The sequence below is a fragment of the Grammomys surdaster genome, unplaced genomic scaffold, assembly GCF_004785775.1.
Source record: "Grammomys surdaster isolate TR1022 unplaced genomic scaffold, NIH_TR_1.0 339, whole genome shotgun sequence".
NCBI lineage: Eukaryota > Metazoa > Chordata > Mammalia > Rodentia > Muridae > Grammomys > Grammomys surdaster.
The window spans coordinates 509,692-523,214 of NW_021604758.1; the positions used below are offsets into that span (position 1 = coordinate 509,692).

Here is a 13,523-nt window from a genome sequence, read left to right on the forward strand (position 1 = left end):
GCTGGCTCAGTGTTTAAGAGCACCGTTTGCTCTGCCAGAGAACCAGGGTTCGATTCCCAGAGTGAGTGGCTCACAGCCATCTCTAACTCCAGTCTCAGGGAATCTGATGCCCCCTTCTGGTCACTACAGGCACTACATGCACTTTGGTATATAAACAGACAGACAGACAAAAGATAAAATAATATTGGCAGTAAAGATTGATTGAGAGACAGAGCCGTCTCCATGACGTCATCCTCTGACCTCCACATGTGTGCACACATACATGTGATACCAATAAGAACGTTTTCCAAGTGTGACCTAGCAGAAATGATCAATCCTAGAAGCTGCTACGGTTTTACTGTTTTATCCTATGATATTGTTTCCCAAATGTCAGTCATCCCTTGTGACATCCCTGCTAGGGACGTAGTTCCATGGCTGAGCACTTGCCTAGCATGTATAAGGCTTAGGTTTAAAAGCCATCAATGCCTGTCACAGAAATGCCTAATGGGCAGCCAGACATGGTGGCACACATCTGTAATCCCGGCACTGAGTTCTAGGCCAGCTACATAGTTCAAAGTCAAACTGAGCTCTAGTAAGACTCTGTCTTAAAAGGTCAAAGGCTAGGTATGCAACTGCCCAGAATCCTTCAGAGAGGGATGGGGTAGGAGGGTGCTCATTGGTAGAGCCCCTGCCTAGAATCCCTGGCTCAGTGGTAAACAGCTAGTCTAGCTTGTAAAGGTTCCTGGGTTCCAACCTCAGCACCACGAATAAGTAGAAAAATAAATAGAGCAAATATCTTTTATAAAGAAATGCTATGGCCGGGCAGTGGTGGCTCACACCTTTAATCCCAGCACTTGGGAGGCAGAGGCAGGGAGATTTCTGAGTTTTGGGCCAGCCTGGTCTACAGAGTGAGTTCCAGGGCAGCCAGGGCTACACAGAGAAACCCTGTCTCAAAAAACAAAAAAAAGAAAAAAAAAGAAATGTTACTTCCCACCTTGGAAGCAAGCCAGCATTGTTTGTCAGAATAGACTACAGCAAAGACAACCACAGAAATGTTAGGATTTGTTCATCATCCTGTCATTTGCCTCTTGATGCACATATCATCGTAAGAGATAGATACAAGGTGCCAAATAGGAGTTATAGACACAGTGTCTGCATAGTGGGAAAGCCGTGCATGCAACACAGCATCTAACTAACCAAACCAGGAGGGTCTGGGAGACACCTAAGGCGCTGGCAGCCAAGCCTGAGGACCCGAGTTCAATCCCCGGAATCCACAAGATGGAAGGAGAGAACTGACTCCCGAAAAGTGTCCTCTGTCTCCAGGAGGCAGAAGCAGGCAGATCTCTGAGTCAGAGACCAGCCTGGTCCAGGTAGTGAGTCCCAGGCCAGCCTAGGTTCCATAATAAGACCATGCCAACATATAAAACAAAACCAACCAACCAAAATAATCGCCCCCCTCCAAACCACCAAATCAGGAATATTTGTATCTCCCGCCCAGTTGTTCTACTTTTTAAATTTAGTTAACTGTTGTTGCTATTGCCGCCCCCTCCCTAATCCCGGTAGCGCACTTGCTTAGCAAGGGAGAGGTCATAGGTCATAATCACAGTATGTCACATATCTGCACACAGAATGGCAAGGTGGCCCAGAGGGTAAAGGTGACTCCTCCAATGGATGCGGTAGAAGGATGGAGCCAGCTCTACGAATTGTCCTTGCACAGGCACCTACAAGAAAAAAATAGCTGTGTGTGTGTTTTTAAATAACGTTTTCTTTTTTTTTTAAATAATGTTTTGTAAAGATGCGTTCTAAGACATCTTTCCTAAGACATAGTGTTCACATCCAAGAATTGGGTGAGGGGAGAGTCTTGGTGAATAATAGGTCCAGGAACGCTAAAGCCCCCGGCCTATCCCAGCACTAGGACTCAGAGCACACACACAATGCACACACACACACAGAGTTGATGTAGCCGGCATCTGGCTATAGCGTCCCTCTGAGGCCGACCCGATAGTCGACCCAAAGTGTAATTCATTAGTTCATTGTGATTCCTCTAAGGCAGGAGTTCTTAACTTGTGGGACCCCTTTGGGGGTGGGATGACTCTTCCACAGTATCGTCTAAGACCATTGGGAAACACAAATGTTTACATTACGATTCATAATAATAGCAAAATTACAGTTATGAAGTACCAATGAAAATAATTACATGATGGGGGCGGTCACCACAACATGAGGGATATATTAAAGAGTCTCAGCATTAAGAATGAGGAGGACCGTTGGGCGGTGGTGGCGCACGCCTTTAATCCCAGCACTTGGGAGGCAGAGGCAGGCGGATTTCTGAGTTTGAGGCCAGCCTGGTCTACAGAGTGAGTTCCAGGACAGCCAGAGATATACAGAGAAAGCCTGTCTCGAAAAACAAAAACAAAAACAAAAACGGAATGAGGAGGGCCACAGCTCTAGGGAATTCTGTGTGTCTCAGATGCATTACTGCACATGCGGAAACTGAGGCTCTGAGAAAGATTGTGACAACATCTATTCGCCTACGCAGTCAGGTAGTAAATGAAAAGCATGTGGTGGTTTGGTTGTCCTCGGCAGGGGAGGAAAGTGACCATTTTCTTTTCTTTCTTTCTTTTTCTTTTTCTTTTTCTTTCTTTCTTTTTTTTTTTTTTTTTTTTTTTTGTTTTTTGAGACAAGGTTTCTCTGTATAGCCCTGGCTGTCCTGGAACTCACTCTGTAGACCAGGCTGGCCCTCGAACTCAGAAATCCGCCTGCCTCTGCCTCCCAAGTGCTGGGATTAAAGGCGTGCGCCACCACTGCCCGGCTAAGTGACCGTTTTCTAATATTTAAACCGGAGTCGGGTCGGGGGAGGCCTTACTAGGTAGTGGTATTTGAGACTAGGATGAGAGGCTTTGGGCCACATGGACTTGAGGAGGAATGGCAGCCAGGCTGAGGGGATTACCAAGGAGAGCTGTGCCTGTGAGCCTGCTGGTTCCTCAAACCCGTTCCAGGAGGGTGGGGTGGGGGTGTTTACGGAGCAAAAGAGGTGAGATTATAGGGCTCTGTGAAGTAGGTAAAGGAACTCTGATTTTCTGTATTCTTCTAAGTCATTGTAAGATTTAAATCGCGAGCTGTGACTCGTGCCTGTCATGCCAGCACTTGGGAGGCTGAGGCAGGAAGATTGCTTTAAAGTTCAGGCAAGGCTGGGGTACACATAGTGAATTTTAGGCTGAGCGAGACCCTGTTTTATATATATACATGTGTGTGTGTGTGTGTGTGTGTATTATATATTATGGAAACAAAATAAACAAATTAAAAAACCAATGTTGCCAAATATAGCAATCATGATGGTCGTGTTAGTTAGGGTTTTTATTGCTGTGAAGAGACACCATGACCTAGGCAACCCTCATAAAAGAAAACATGTAATTGGGGCTGGCTTACAGTTTCAGATGCACAGTTCATTATCATCATGGAAAGAAGCGTGGCAGCGTGCAGACAGGCATGGTGCTGGAGAAGGAGCTGAGAGTTCTCCGCCTTGATCCGAAGGCAGCCAGGAGACTGTGTTCTGCAGACAGCCAGGATGGGACTGGATCACACTGGCCAGACTTGACCATATGTATGAGGGCTCAAAGCCTTGCCTCCAAGTGACGCACTTTCTCTAACAAGGTACACCTTCTCCAATAAGGCCACACTTGCCAATAGTGCCACTTCCTATGGGCCAAGCATATTCAAACCACAACGCTATAGGTTTCATTTCCCCTAGGGATTTGGGCTACAGGAACTTGGCTGCGGTATTATCCATGTCTATGCCTCAGTTTCCCTGGCCCAAACACATAGGTATAAAAAGGAATGGCTTTTAGCGTCTAAATGAGAGGACAAGTTGGTTGTCAACTCCATCGCCTAGGGAGTCAGTAGGTGCCCAACACAGTTGTAGTTCTATAAAGGAACAGCAGGTGTCGCTCTGCGGCCGCGGACCATCAGACCCTACGAAAGACTTGCTTCTCTCTCGCAGAAAAACTCGAGTTCTGCTACAAAGGGGCTTCCGAGTGCCGCAAGAGGAGTTTTTTTTCCTTTAAAAACAAACAAATAAATAAACAAAGAAGCAAACAAAAAAATAAAACTGACTTTTCGCTATGCAAAAAATTCCGCTCCTAGACAGCTAGGGAGAAAGGCACTTTAGGCGCTGCTTCCCAGAATGCAAGGCGTCATGCAAATGAAGTTACTTAATTTCTAGTAGGGTCATTCACTGAACACGTTACAAAGAAGACACATATTCATGATAAAAAATGAAGAAAAAATGATCGAAACCATTAAAATTAATCACCTAATATACACCACGAACAGTCACCATAACTGTAAAAAATTATAATATTTGGCCTTTATATAACTGTCCGAAAATAGGGTATCCTGCCCGGATGATCCTCAGTGGTCTGGGGTGCAGGCTTCAAACCTGTAGCTGTTTAGCGACAGAGTGGTTCAATTCCACCTTTCGGGCGGGAGTATCTACCCCATTTTGCTCCCTGCAACCCACACTCTTATGCAAAGGCGACCAGCACGGAGTTGACCTCTCTAAAGCCACTGCTATTCTCATTTATTCTCCCTTCGCAGTTACTTTTTTTTTTCCTCCCAGAAATTTCCGATCAAAGACATCTCAAAAGCGGATTTTAATAAGTCTCTGCAATTCTAGGATGTGTTCTGTGTGTCCCTGCTGTCTCTCCTTCAACGTTTTGCTCATCCAGTCATCTGCTCGCTTATGTATTTAGTCACGCATGCACTTATTAATCATATATTTGTTCATTTGTTCACTCCGGCTCAGCCCTGTCTCTGCGTTGGAGCAGTAAATGGGGATACAGTTACGATCACACCTTTAGCCCTGGTCTTTCGAGGTAACCGACCGAGCCAGTGGAGAGGGCACGGCGCCAGGCAACGGTGTGTTTAATGAACTCGAGCATAGAAGGCCGTCTCACAAGCAGACCTGAGCAGGGTGGCCTTGAGACACACACTTGATGGATGACAGACTGACAGAAGAGGGAGAAAGGGGGAACCGAGGCTCGAGCAAATGCCTAGAACGTCCTAGACCACCCGACTGGTGAGCATCTCCTCCCGCGGCGAGTTATCCTTCCCAGGCTTGCTGTTAAAGAAGAGACATGTGTTCTGACTCCTCCATGCCTCTTGGATCCTACCTCTCCTCTGCTTCCCATTCTCGATCCTTCTTGAAACCCTCAGCGTCCTCCTCAGCCTGGGATGGCCTAGAAGAGACCACCTAACGCTAACCTCCTCTGCTCAAAACCTGGGGCAGCTCTCGAGTCATTTCAAAAGAGCGCCTGAACTCTGCGTTCTTAGAACGTCCTTGTCGGTAGGATCTCCCTGAGGCTAACTCTCACTCTCCACGAGCCCTCCGCTACCCTCACCACGAACCCCTGGCTCCCCTGGTGTACCAAGCCCTCTCCCTATGACAGACCTTTGCAACTGGTATCCGCCATCCACATGACACTGAACTCCCGGTCCCCTTGCCTCCACCTTCCAAACGCTAGGATTTACACGTGTGCCCACCTTAGCTGTTGCTGAAGTCATAACACCCAAGGTCCTGCTACATTCTTTTCCGACCATGGAGTCTCCCAGACCCTTCATCAAATCGAAACCTTACACTTTTCTGCCCCTTACTTTTTCACGTAGGTGGCACAGCCAAGTCCCGTTGTAGGTCCTGATTCATTAGGTGTCCCACTAAGTGCCTGCAAGACCTTCCTAGCAATCCAAATTCTGTCTTACTGAAAGGAAGCCATGTAATAGGTGCCCAGGGAAAAGAGACACTTTGACTTGACGGATATATATTTTTTTAAAAGCTTTTTTATTGGCGACAGTGCAGAACCAAGGGGGGAGGGGAGCTGTCCAGTGCTAGACTGCCCCAGCACCCCCGGGGTCAGGTGCAAAATTCAAAAAAACAAAATGAAAAAGATCACAAATACAGCCTGGGTGAGGGCTATGGAGTCAATGAATGGCGGTCGGCAGCGGCAGGCCCTTCTCCTGACCAGACATTTCCATCCAGAATTCTCAATGACAATAGATTGTAAAAAAAATCTATCACCCAGTCACACTTACTTACAAAAGTAAAATCGCATGTCCCCGACTAATCCAGGATTAACAGACAGACGGGAGATCAGGGCCATTGAGAGAGAAGACATGTTGGAAGTGGTCTGAGCGAGACAGACTTGAGAAAAGATAAAGGGAGAGGCCGAGACTGTTTCCAACAGCCAGAGGGGCCGAGACAACAATAACAAAAGTGACAGTTAGGAAAGGGACAGCCAGAAGAATCTGACTCAAATCCCCAGAAGCGATTTTGAACTCCACAGCACACTTGAAAACGAGGAAGCTCGCACGCACGCACGCACGCACACGCACACACACTCATATATATTTATTTATACATAATAGATATAAGTGCTTTTGGGGAACCAGAAAAGGGATAAATAGCTGGGGGTGGGGGGTGGGATTAGGCTTGGAACCGAGGACCCAGGACAGGGTATGGAATGTTCCATGCAGCACGGGGGAGGGGGGCGTTAGGGCCCATCTCCCCAATATTAAAAAATAGAAATCTGACTCGTGGGATTCTCACGAGGTGAAAGCTGGAGGGAAGAGCCAGAACCCATCTTTGGGACTGGAGGAATTGGATGGAGTGGGAATAGTGGGAACTCAGCCCCTCTTAAATATGCCAGTCCAAAAAATATCTGGGGGTTCAAATATCAAGGGTAGGGGAGCCAAAGCCTCAGCCCTGAAAACTTCTCTGGAAATTGCCTCGACCTCTGCGAGAGGCTGCGGGGCTCCCAGGGTGCGGAGAAGTTGGCGTCCTAGGCTGGGGAAGGCGAAGGACTTAGAGGAAACGTCTGGGGCCTGAGCAAGAAGGCCACCGGGACGCTTCGCGGTCACTCCTTTTGAGTCTAACTCCCTGTCAAGGGGAGGGAGGAGGCAAGTGGAAGAAGGGGAGGACCGGGGAAGAAGGCTTTGGAGGGTTGGGGGTCAATCCCATCCGGCGCACCCAGCAATCTGGCCACTCATTCACAGTATAAAGCGCTCCAGCAAGACGGGCGTCGCAGCGCCCCCTGCTGCCCGAAACCAGTAAGGCCCAACGAGGACGGCCAAGGGCGCCTGGGGTGGGGGTGGGGGTGGGAAGGACATGGCATAATACTGCACAGGGGTGGGAGCGGGCCTGAGTTGGGAGGGGGCTCCGTAGCAGATGAGAAAGAAAAAAAAATCCAACCTGAGCCAGTTTTCCCCGGAGGGAAAGACTGAACAGTCAGATAGGGGTTCACATTTTAGAATCAGCGGGGAAGTGGGGTTAGCAGACTCCCAGAGCGGGCATCGACTTCCCTCAGTCGGGGGCTCAATTCGTCCCGGAGGAGGTTGTAACCTCTTGGAAATGTTAAGTTAATCAGCTAAGGCCCGAGGGAGCAAAACAGAGCTATCTCGGTCACCCTGCACCCTGGAGGGTGGATGGGTGGATGGGGAAGAGCAGGACGGTGCTGTCATTTCCTCGTTGGGTCTCTCTGGGGGTGCATGCCAGCTCGACCTCAACCCACCCTGCACCCCGCACCCAGCACCCTTTCCCCTCCAGCCTCACACAAGACGCCAAAGGTGGGCGTTGCATCCCACCCTACCCACCCACCCATCCATCCATCCCCAAAGTTGGGTTGAAGTAACAGGACAAAGACATATTTGCAGGAGGGGGTGTCCATGCCCGCCCCACCCCCGGCCCCAAAGTCACCAGCTCTCCGGTCTCGCCGGGGCACAGAAAACCAGAGACGGAGCACAAAACACAAAGGAGGTCCTTCCGTCATGTCCGATGGCAGAGGCGGCAGGTGGTCAGACAGAAGAGTCAAGGGGTCCACACACACACCCCCGGACCGCTTCCTCCCCTCTCCTCCTCTTCCTCCTCCTCCTTGTTCCTTGCGGGTTTGTTTTGTTTTGTTTGTCAAAAGAGTTTACAGAGCAAGAAGGGAGGGCGAGTTCAGGGGGTCGGACGGCTGCTCGCTGCCGCTGGTGCGTTGGGCGCCGGCGAACGCGGAGACCTCCGGGCAGGTGAGGACAAACGAGGAAGTGTACGAAGGGCTAACAACGGGGAAGGGGTCGCCGAGGACTTGAACTTCACTGTGTGTAAAGAGAGAAGCCGTCAGGTTGGGGGGTGCGTCTCGGCTGCTCTGGAAGGGCAGGGGCGGTGGTGGAGGGGGCGGCAGCAGCCAGCCGAAGCCGTCTTCCTTAGCGGATGTTGACCCTGGCAAATCTCTCACCTCGGCCAGCGGGCCTGGCCCCGGCCCCTCTTCGTAGGGGATCTTGCAGCCCGGTTTGTGGGCCACCAGGACAAACTCCAGACGTTCCTTCTCTTTTTGCAGCTCGGCGATCTCCGACTCCAGCTCTGCCTTTTCTTCTTCAAGTTGATCCGTTTCCTAATGGAGCCCACGCAGGGCCAGGTCATAGGAGACAGAGAAAGGAGGGTTGCTGGTCAGCGACCACACAGAGTGGCGTCACCCACCCCAACCCCACACACATACATTCTAGCTGCTGATCCAGGGAGCTGGACAGCTCCCTCCCAACTAAGGTAGGAACGTCCTCTAAGAGGAACTCCGGGTAGACTATGCTACGCGGTGCCTCAGTTTCCCCATCAGACTAAGAGATGGTTGGGGAAAGGTTGGGCAGGAATGGACGTCTCTGATGGACAAGAACTCCATGCCTGGTGTGGTGGTGAACACCTATAACCTTAACATTCAGAGGCTGAGGCCACCGGGATGGCTATTTCTTTCCGGCCAGCCTGTACTAAGGAGTACTCTGCCTTAAAAAGGCGGAAGGGGGCAATGTAGCTCACTGAGTCAAGGAGTTTAATTACCAGCAAGCCTAGTAAATTGAGTTCGATTCCTGAGACCCACAACATGGAAGGAGAGAACCAACTCTGAAAATTGCCCTCTGACCTCATATGCGTGCCGCGGCGCACCAGCACGCAGTCAAACGTAGGCAAATATTAAGTAAACAAACGAAATATTTTTTTTAAAAGAAAAACACTAAAGTTTGTTGAGTCAGTAAATAACACTTATGTGTTGTTTTGACTGTGGTTCTGTTATCCATCTCCCTCAGCCTCCCTCGACAGGAAATCAGAGATGCTCTGGTTTCAAGCGGCAGGCATGGGGAGGTAGGGGGGCTTACACTGAGGTAGAAGAGAGAAAGAAGTGGGTTTGGTGGGCGCCACTAGCTCAAGTTCGGGAGAACTGTAGATGGCTGAGGTAGCAGAAAAGGAACTGACTTAGCACAAAATAGTTTCGAACCAGAGCCAGCCGGGATGACAGCATCTCAGCCAGGGCTGAGACTTGAGGCTATCAAGTTGGAGGAGGGGGGGCGAAGATCTCCGGCTCAGAAAAAAAAAATGGATGCAGGGAGGCAAAATGGATTATTTTTTTAGCCAAGGAAGGTGAGAGAATTATCTCCTCCAGCTTGTCTCCTTAGGCTGAGAGAAAGCCCGGAGGGTAACATGTGGGGACATATCCAGGGAAAGTCGGGAGCAGTGGGAAGTGGGCACGGGTCTGAGCATGCGTATAGAGCAACTCCAGGTTACACTGACCCTTGTTCCCTAAGAGGGGTGTTCCTCGTATAGGACCTGGGCACAGTGAGAAATGGGCGAAGAACAAGGCAGAGTGCTCCCAGCACAGCCTCGAGATACCCCCAAGCCCCTCCTTACCGCCTGGAGTCGGTCTGTCAGCTCCCTCCGACGGTTTCTGCATTTAGCTGCAGCCAGCTTGTTCCGCTCTCTGCGGACCCTTCGCTTTTCTTCTTCTTCTGGGGTAAGCTGAGTCAAAGAGATGAGGACCATGAGATCTGGAGGTACCTCTATCAGCCCTGAGAAAATTCCTCTTCCTCCTGAACCCCAAATAACAACCCTACTCCTCACTGTCAGAGATGATAACGTTCCTTCGGGCTTGAGGCCCCAGAGGAACCCTCAACTTAATAATGACAAAATTACTGTCATCTCCTCTTCCCTCATCCCCCAGGCCAACTTTTAAAAATAATGATCTCTTGCAGTCCAGGCTGGACTCAATAAGTAGCACAGGCTGGCCTCCAACTCCTGTTTCTCCTGCCTCTACCTCCTGAGAACTGGGGTTACAGGCCTGCACAACCATTCCTGGTTTATGCTGTGCCAGGGACCTACTTCATCCATGCTAGCAAGCACTGTGCCAACTGAGCCCACATTCCTAGGCTCCTCCACACCAGCTCCTGGGGTATCATACTTACTGTCTCTTCTCGGGGTCTTCTAGGCCTGGCTCTGGCTGGGCGGGCAGACACGGGGCCACTGGCGGTTGTGCTGGTTGAAGGCCCACCACTTCCACTTGCCCCGCCAGTGCTGTAGGCACTCAGGCCCGGGGTTGAGTAGCTGGTTCCTGGCATGTCATACGGGTCAACAGCTGGAGGCTGGGAGGCCAATGGCTGCCCCTGGGACTGGGCCATGGAGGAGATGAGGGTGGGTTGCACGAGCCACTGAAGGTCCTGGCTGGTTGTGATTGCGGTGACCGTTGGCACGAAGGAGCCGGGCATTTCCCCGAGACCGGCGCACTCCTACGGGGTGAGACATACACACACAGGCGTAGACACACAAACAAAGCCACCGACACACACACGCCCAACACACATAACACACACCGACCCCTGTGAGTGAGCACAGGGTGAGCGGGTGTGGATGTGTGTGTCACAGGCAAAAAGCCACAACACCCACCCTTCCACTACACCGTGACGCAGTGGTTAATGAGAGGATTCTGTTCAACTGCCTTCTACCTCCTCCTTCTTCCTCGGGGAAAGGTTGCACGGTTCCAGCGGGTGGTGAATCACACCCCGGGTTGGTGACTCTTAGGTGTGGGGGGGTGGGTGGGAGAGGAGGCTGGACAGAACCTGGTGACAAAACCTCCCGGTATGGAGCCACAGACATTCACACACACATACAGCCAAAACACCCCACCCCCACCACAGAGGGAGGGAGAGGGAGAGGCCTTAGCCCGAGCCTTCCTCTCCTCCACTCACACACAAACACACCCCCCACTGCATGAGGGCTCCCGCAGGGGCGGAGATCCCAGTTCCAACGGTGTTGGGGGAACGGCCTAAGAGTTGAGAGCATCCCTTCCGAGTGTCTGTCTCTTCCCCAATGAGACTGACAGGTTTCAGTGGCCTGATAGGCAGAGAAAAGTGACAGCGAGACTCTCTCGTACTGTCTTGCAGGGGATGGGGTGACATAGGATCTGCGTCCCCGAACCCAAGAAGCGTCCATCACGCCCCTCACCCCCCTTCCCGCAAGTGGAATCCTAGAGGCTTAACTACTCTAGGGGGCGTGGCAAGGGAGGGCTGAATCCCTGGCCAATCAGGGCCCTGGGAACCGAGGGAAGGAGGATCTTTTTAGAGACCACCTGGCTGCCTCTCCGTAGGCTACCTCATCTAGTGTTTGAACACCTCGAAAGGACTGAGTGTCCAGAGCTCAGGGAGCACGTATGTGTGTGCCTGGAGAAGAGAAGAGGCCTTCAGTTTCCCCTTAGAGGCGCTAACACTCAGTCTAAAGCCTCTAGCTGATGACAACAGAGGGACTAGGTCCATACTAGGTCCTCGCAGACCCATGGAGTGGCACCGAGTCGCCCGATCGCGACAAGAATCCCCTAACTCTCTTGGAGACCCTCAACACGGGAAGAAGAAGAAGAGAAAAAAAGGAGCTACGCTCTACAAATAGGAAGGGGACGTTGATTGGCTAAAGCCCACTCCGCGACAGCCAATCACAAAGCCGCGCTGCCCCCTCCCTTAGCAACGTGGCTTCGGCGTTCCAAAATAGAACGTGCCCGGGACGTCAGGGGCGGGGCGGGCGGAGGGGGCGCAGCGCGCCGTGCGTGCCCCGCGTCAGACGGAGGATTCCAGCGCGTCAGCCTTTACGCACGGGTCCCCCGTTACGTCTCCGCGCAGGAGGCGGAGGCAGCGTGACCGGGGTTCGAGGCCCGAACTCTTGCAGGGTGGAGGATGACTGCGGACTTGCAGTCCGCGCTTGGAAGGAGGAGGGAAGAGGAGGAGGCTACTGGAAGCTTCTCTGGGATATTTTCTATTTTGATTTTCTTCCCCTGTTCGCCTAGCATCGGCTAAGGGAGCTGAATTTCGGCTAAAAGTTCTCAGCTTCTGCTAACCACCGCGTATATACTTTGCACCGGGCATCGCCAACGTTCGCCCAGCTGCATTCCTTTCCCGCGCTCCGCGCAAATAACCCTTTGCAAACATCACTCCATTCTTTGCCGTTTGCAAACAACAAATCCAAAGTGCAAACCGAGCTATTGCATTCCCAGATCCTGGGTTTTGGCGCGTCTCTATTTGAGAGGATGCTCAATCCACCCACACTTTAGCCTGAAAGAAACATTTTTCCACAACCACCAAAGTAGCATCTTTACGATCTAGAACTTACCTGGGAGGCGGCGGCGGTGGGTGGACTGCCGAAGGAGTCCACCGAAGAAAGGTACTGAGACTCGGCGGAGGGTGATGAACTACACCGGGAGCCGGAGTCGTAGTCTCCGGGGAAAGCTTGAAACATTTCCCTGGGCACAGGGGGGGCCCTGTGACCACGCTGAGGTCGCCGGGAAGCCAAGGCTATGGCCGGGTGGGATGAGATGCGAGTCCGGAGTAGACCGGACACGTCTCCAAAGTGCGCTGCTCGGGGAAGCTTAGTCTCCGGCTCGGAGAACTGCCCAAGTTTCGATGCAAGTTCCCTCTGCAAAATCCCGTGTCCCCTTCAGACCGCCGCTGTACCTCCTGAAAGTCCAGGCTCTGTCGGTTTCACGGGGGGCGACGCGGGGATCGCTCCCCGCCCAGAAACCCGCCGGGCAGTGCCGCGGTGCAGTGTGCGCTTCAGATGCCGTTCCAATCTTGCCCAGGCGTCCCAAGAAATTGAGGGAGGGCAGAGGGGCGCGATCCAGAAGCCCACGGAAGGTAAGTCTATCCTCCGGACGAATCGAAAGAACGATCTAGAAAGAGTCTTGCAAAAAGGAAACCCACAAAACTTTCTCTCCAGTTTAAAAAAATGTACATATATATATAAATTTTTCACGGCCTCCAAGAAGAAGAAAAAGAAAGAGTCACCAATAGTCAAGTCCAGCAAGCCCCGGCTCCGCGTGTCCCCGGCGTAGCTGCTCCAGTCTTATGAATGAAACCGGGAGCAGCCGGGCTGAATTTATGTGTCCGGGACCCGCCCCCCCTGCTTGCGTCACCCTCAACTCCAAGTACAAACCTCCCGAACTCTCCCTTCCCGCCGCCTGAGCCCCTCGTGGCGCCCCCCAGGGCCACTTGCACCTGCCACCTGCCCATAGAGTGACCCTGGGGGTCTCGGGGGTCCCCAAGGCTGCGTTCTGAGGGGCTCCGCGGGAGGGGATCCCGCCCCGCCCTCCCCGGAGTTCCTGTGACGCAATTAACCATATAAGGAGCTCGGCCGGCGCGGCCGAGTGTTTGTTTGGTATCCTAGCAATGACGTCAGAGGGAATCCCTCGCTCCCGCGCGCGCCCGCCGTTGCG

The 13,523-nt window shown here is 52.0% G+C and overlaps 1 protein-coding gene across 2 annotated transcripts; it reads right to left on the reverse strand.

The window, feature by feature from the left end:
• Positions 1 to 5,799: 5,799 nt before the first annotated feature.
• Positions 5,800 to 13,161, reverse strand: Fosb (FosB proto-oncogene, AP-1 transcription factor subunit). Of its 2 annotated transcripts, XM_028778682.1 has the most exons (5): positions 12,425 to 13,161; positions 10,237 to 10,557; positions 9,686 to 9,793; positions 8,250 to 8,405; positions 5,800 to 8,109 (listed from the first exon to the last, which is right to left on the reverse strand). In XM_028778682.1, exons 1-5 carry the CDS (start codon positions 12,548 to 12,550, stop codon positions 8,107 to 8,109), a joined length of 714 nt encoding a protein of 237 aa, XP_028634515.1. In that variant the 5' UTR covers positions 12,551 to 13,161; the 3' UTR covers positions 5,800 to 8,106. The 2 variants fall into 2 exon arrangements, with proteins under 2 accessions (XP_028634515.1, XP_028634514.1); XM_028778681.1 differs by having other exon boundaries at positions 5,800 to 8,405.
• Positions 13,162 to 13,523: the final 362 nt, after the last annotated feature.

Coding starts and splice junctions, on each gene's coding strand:
- Fosb (XM_028778681.1), bottom strand. CDS start 12,550: ATGTTTCAAGCTTTCCCCGGAGACTACGACTCCGGCTCCCGGTGTAGT. Junction 10,558..12,424: donor CCACCGCCGCCGCCTCCCAG/GTAAGTTCTAGA, acceptor CTCACCCCGTAG/GAGTGCGCCGGTCTCGGGGA. Junction 8,406..9,685: donor TGACAGACCGACTCCAGGCG/GTAAGGAGGGGC, acceptor GGGCTCCATTAG/GAAACGGATCAACTTGAAGA.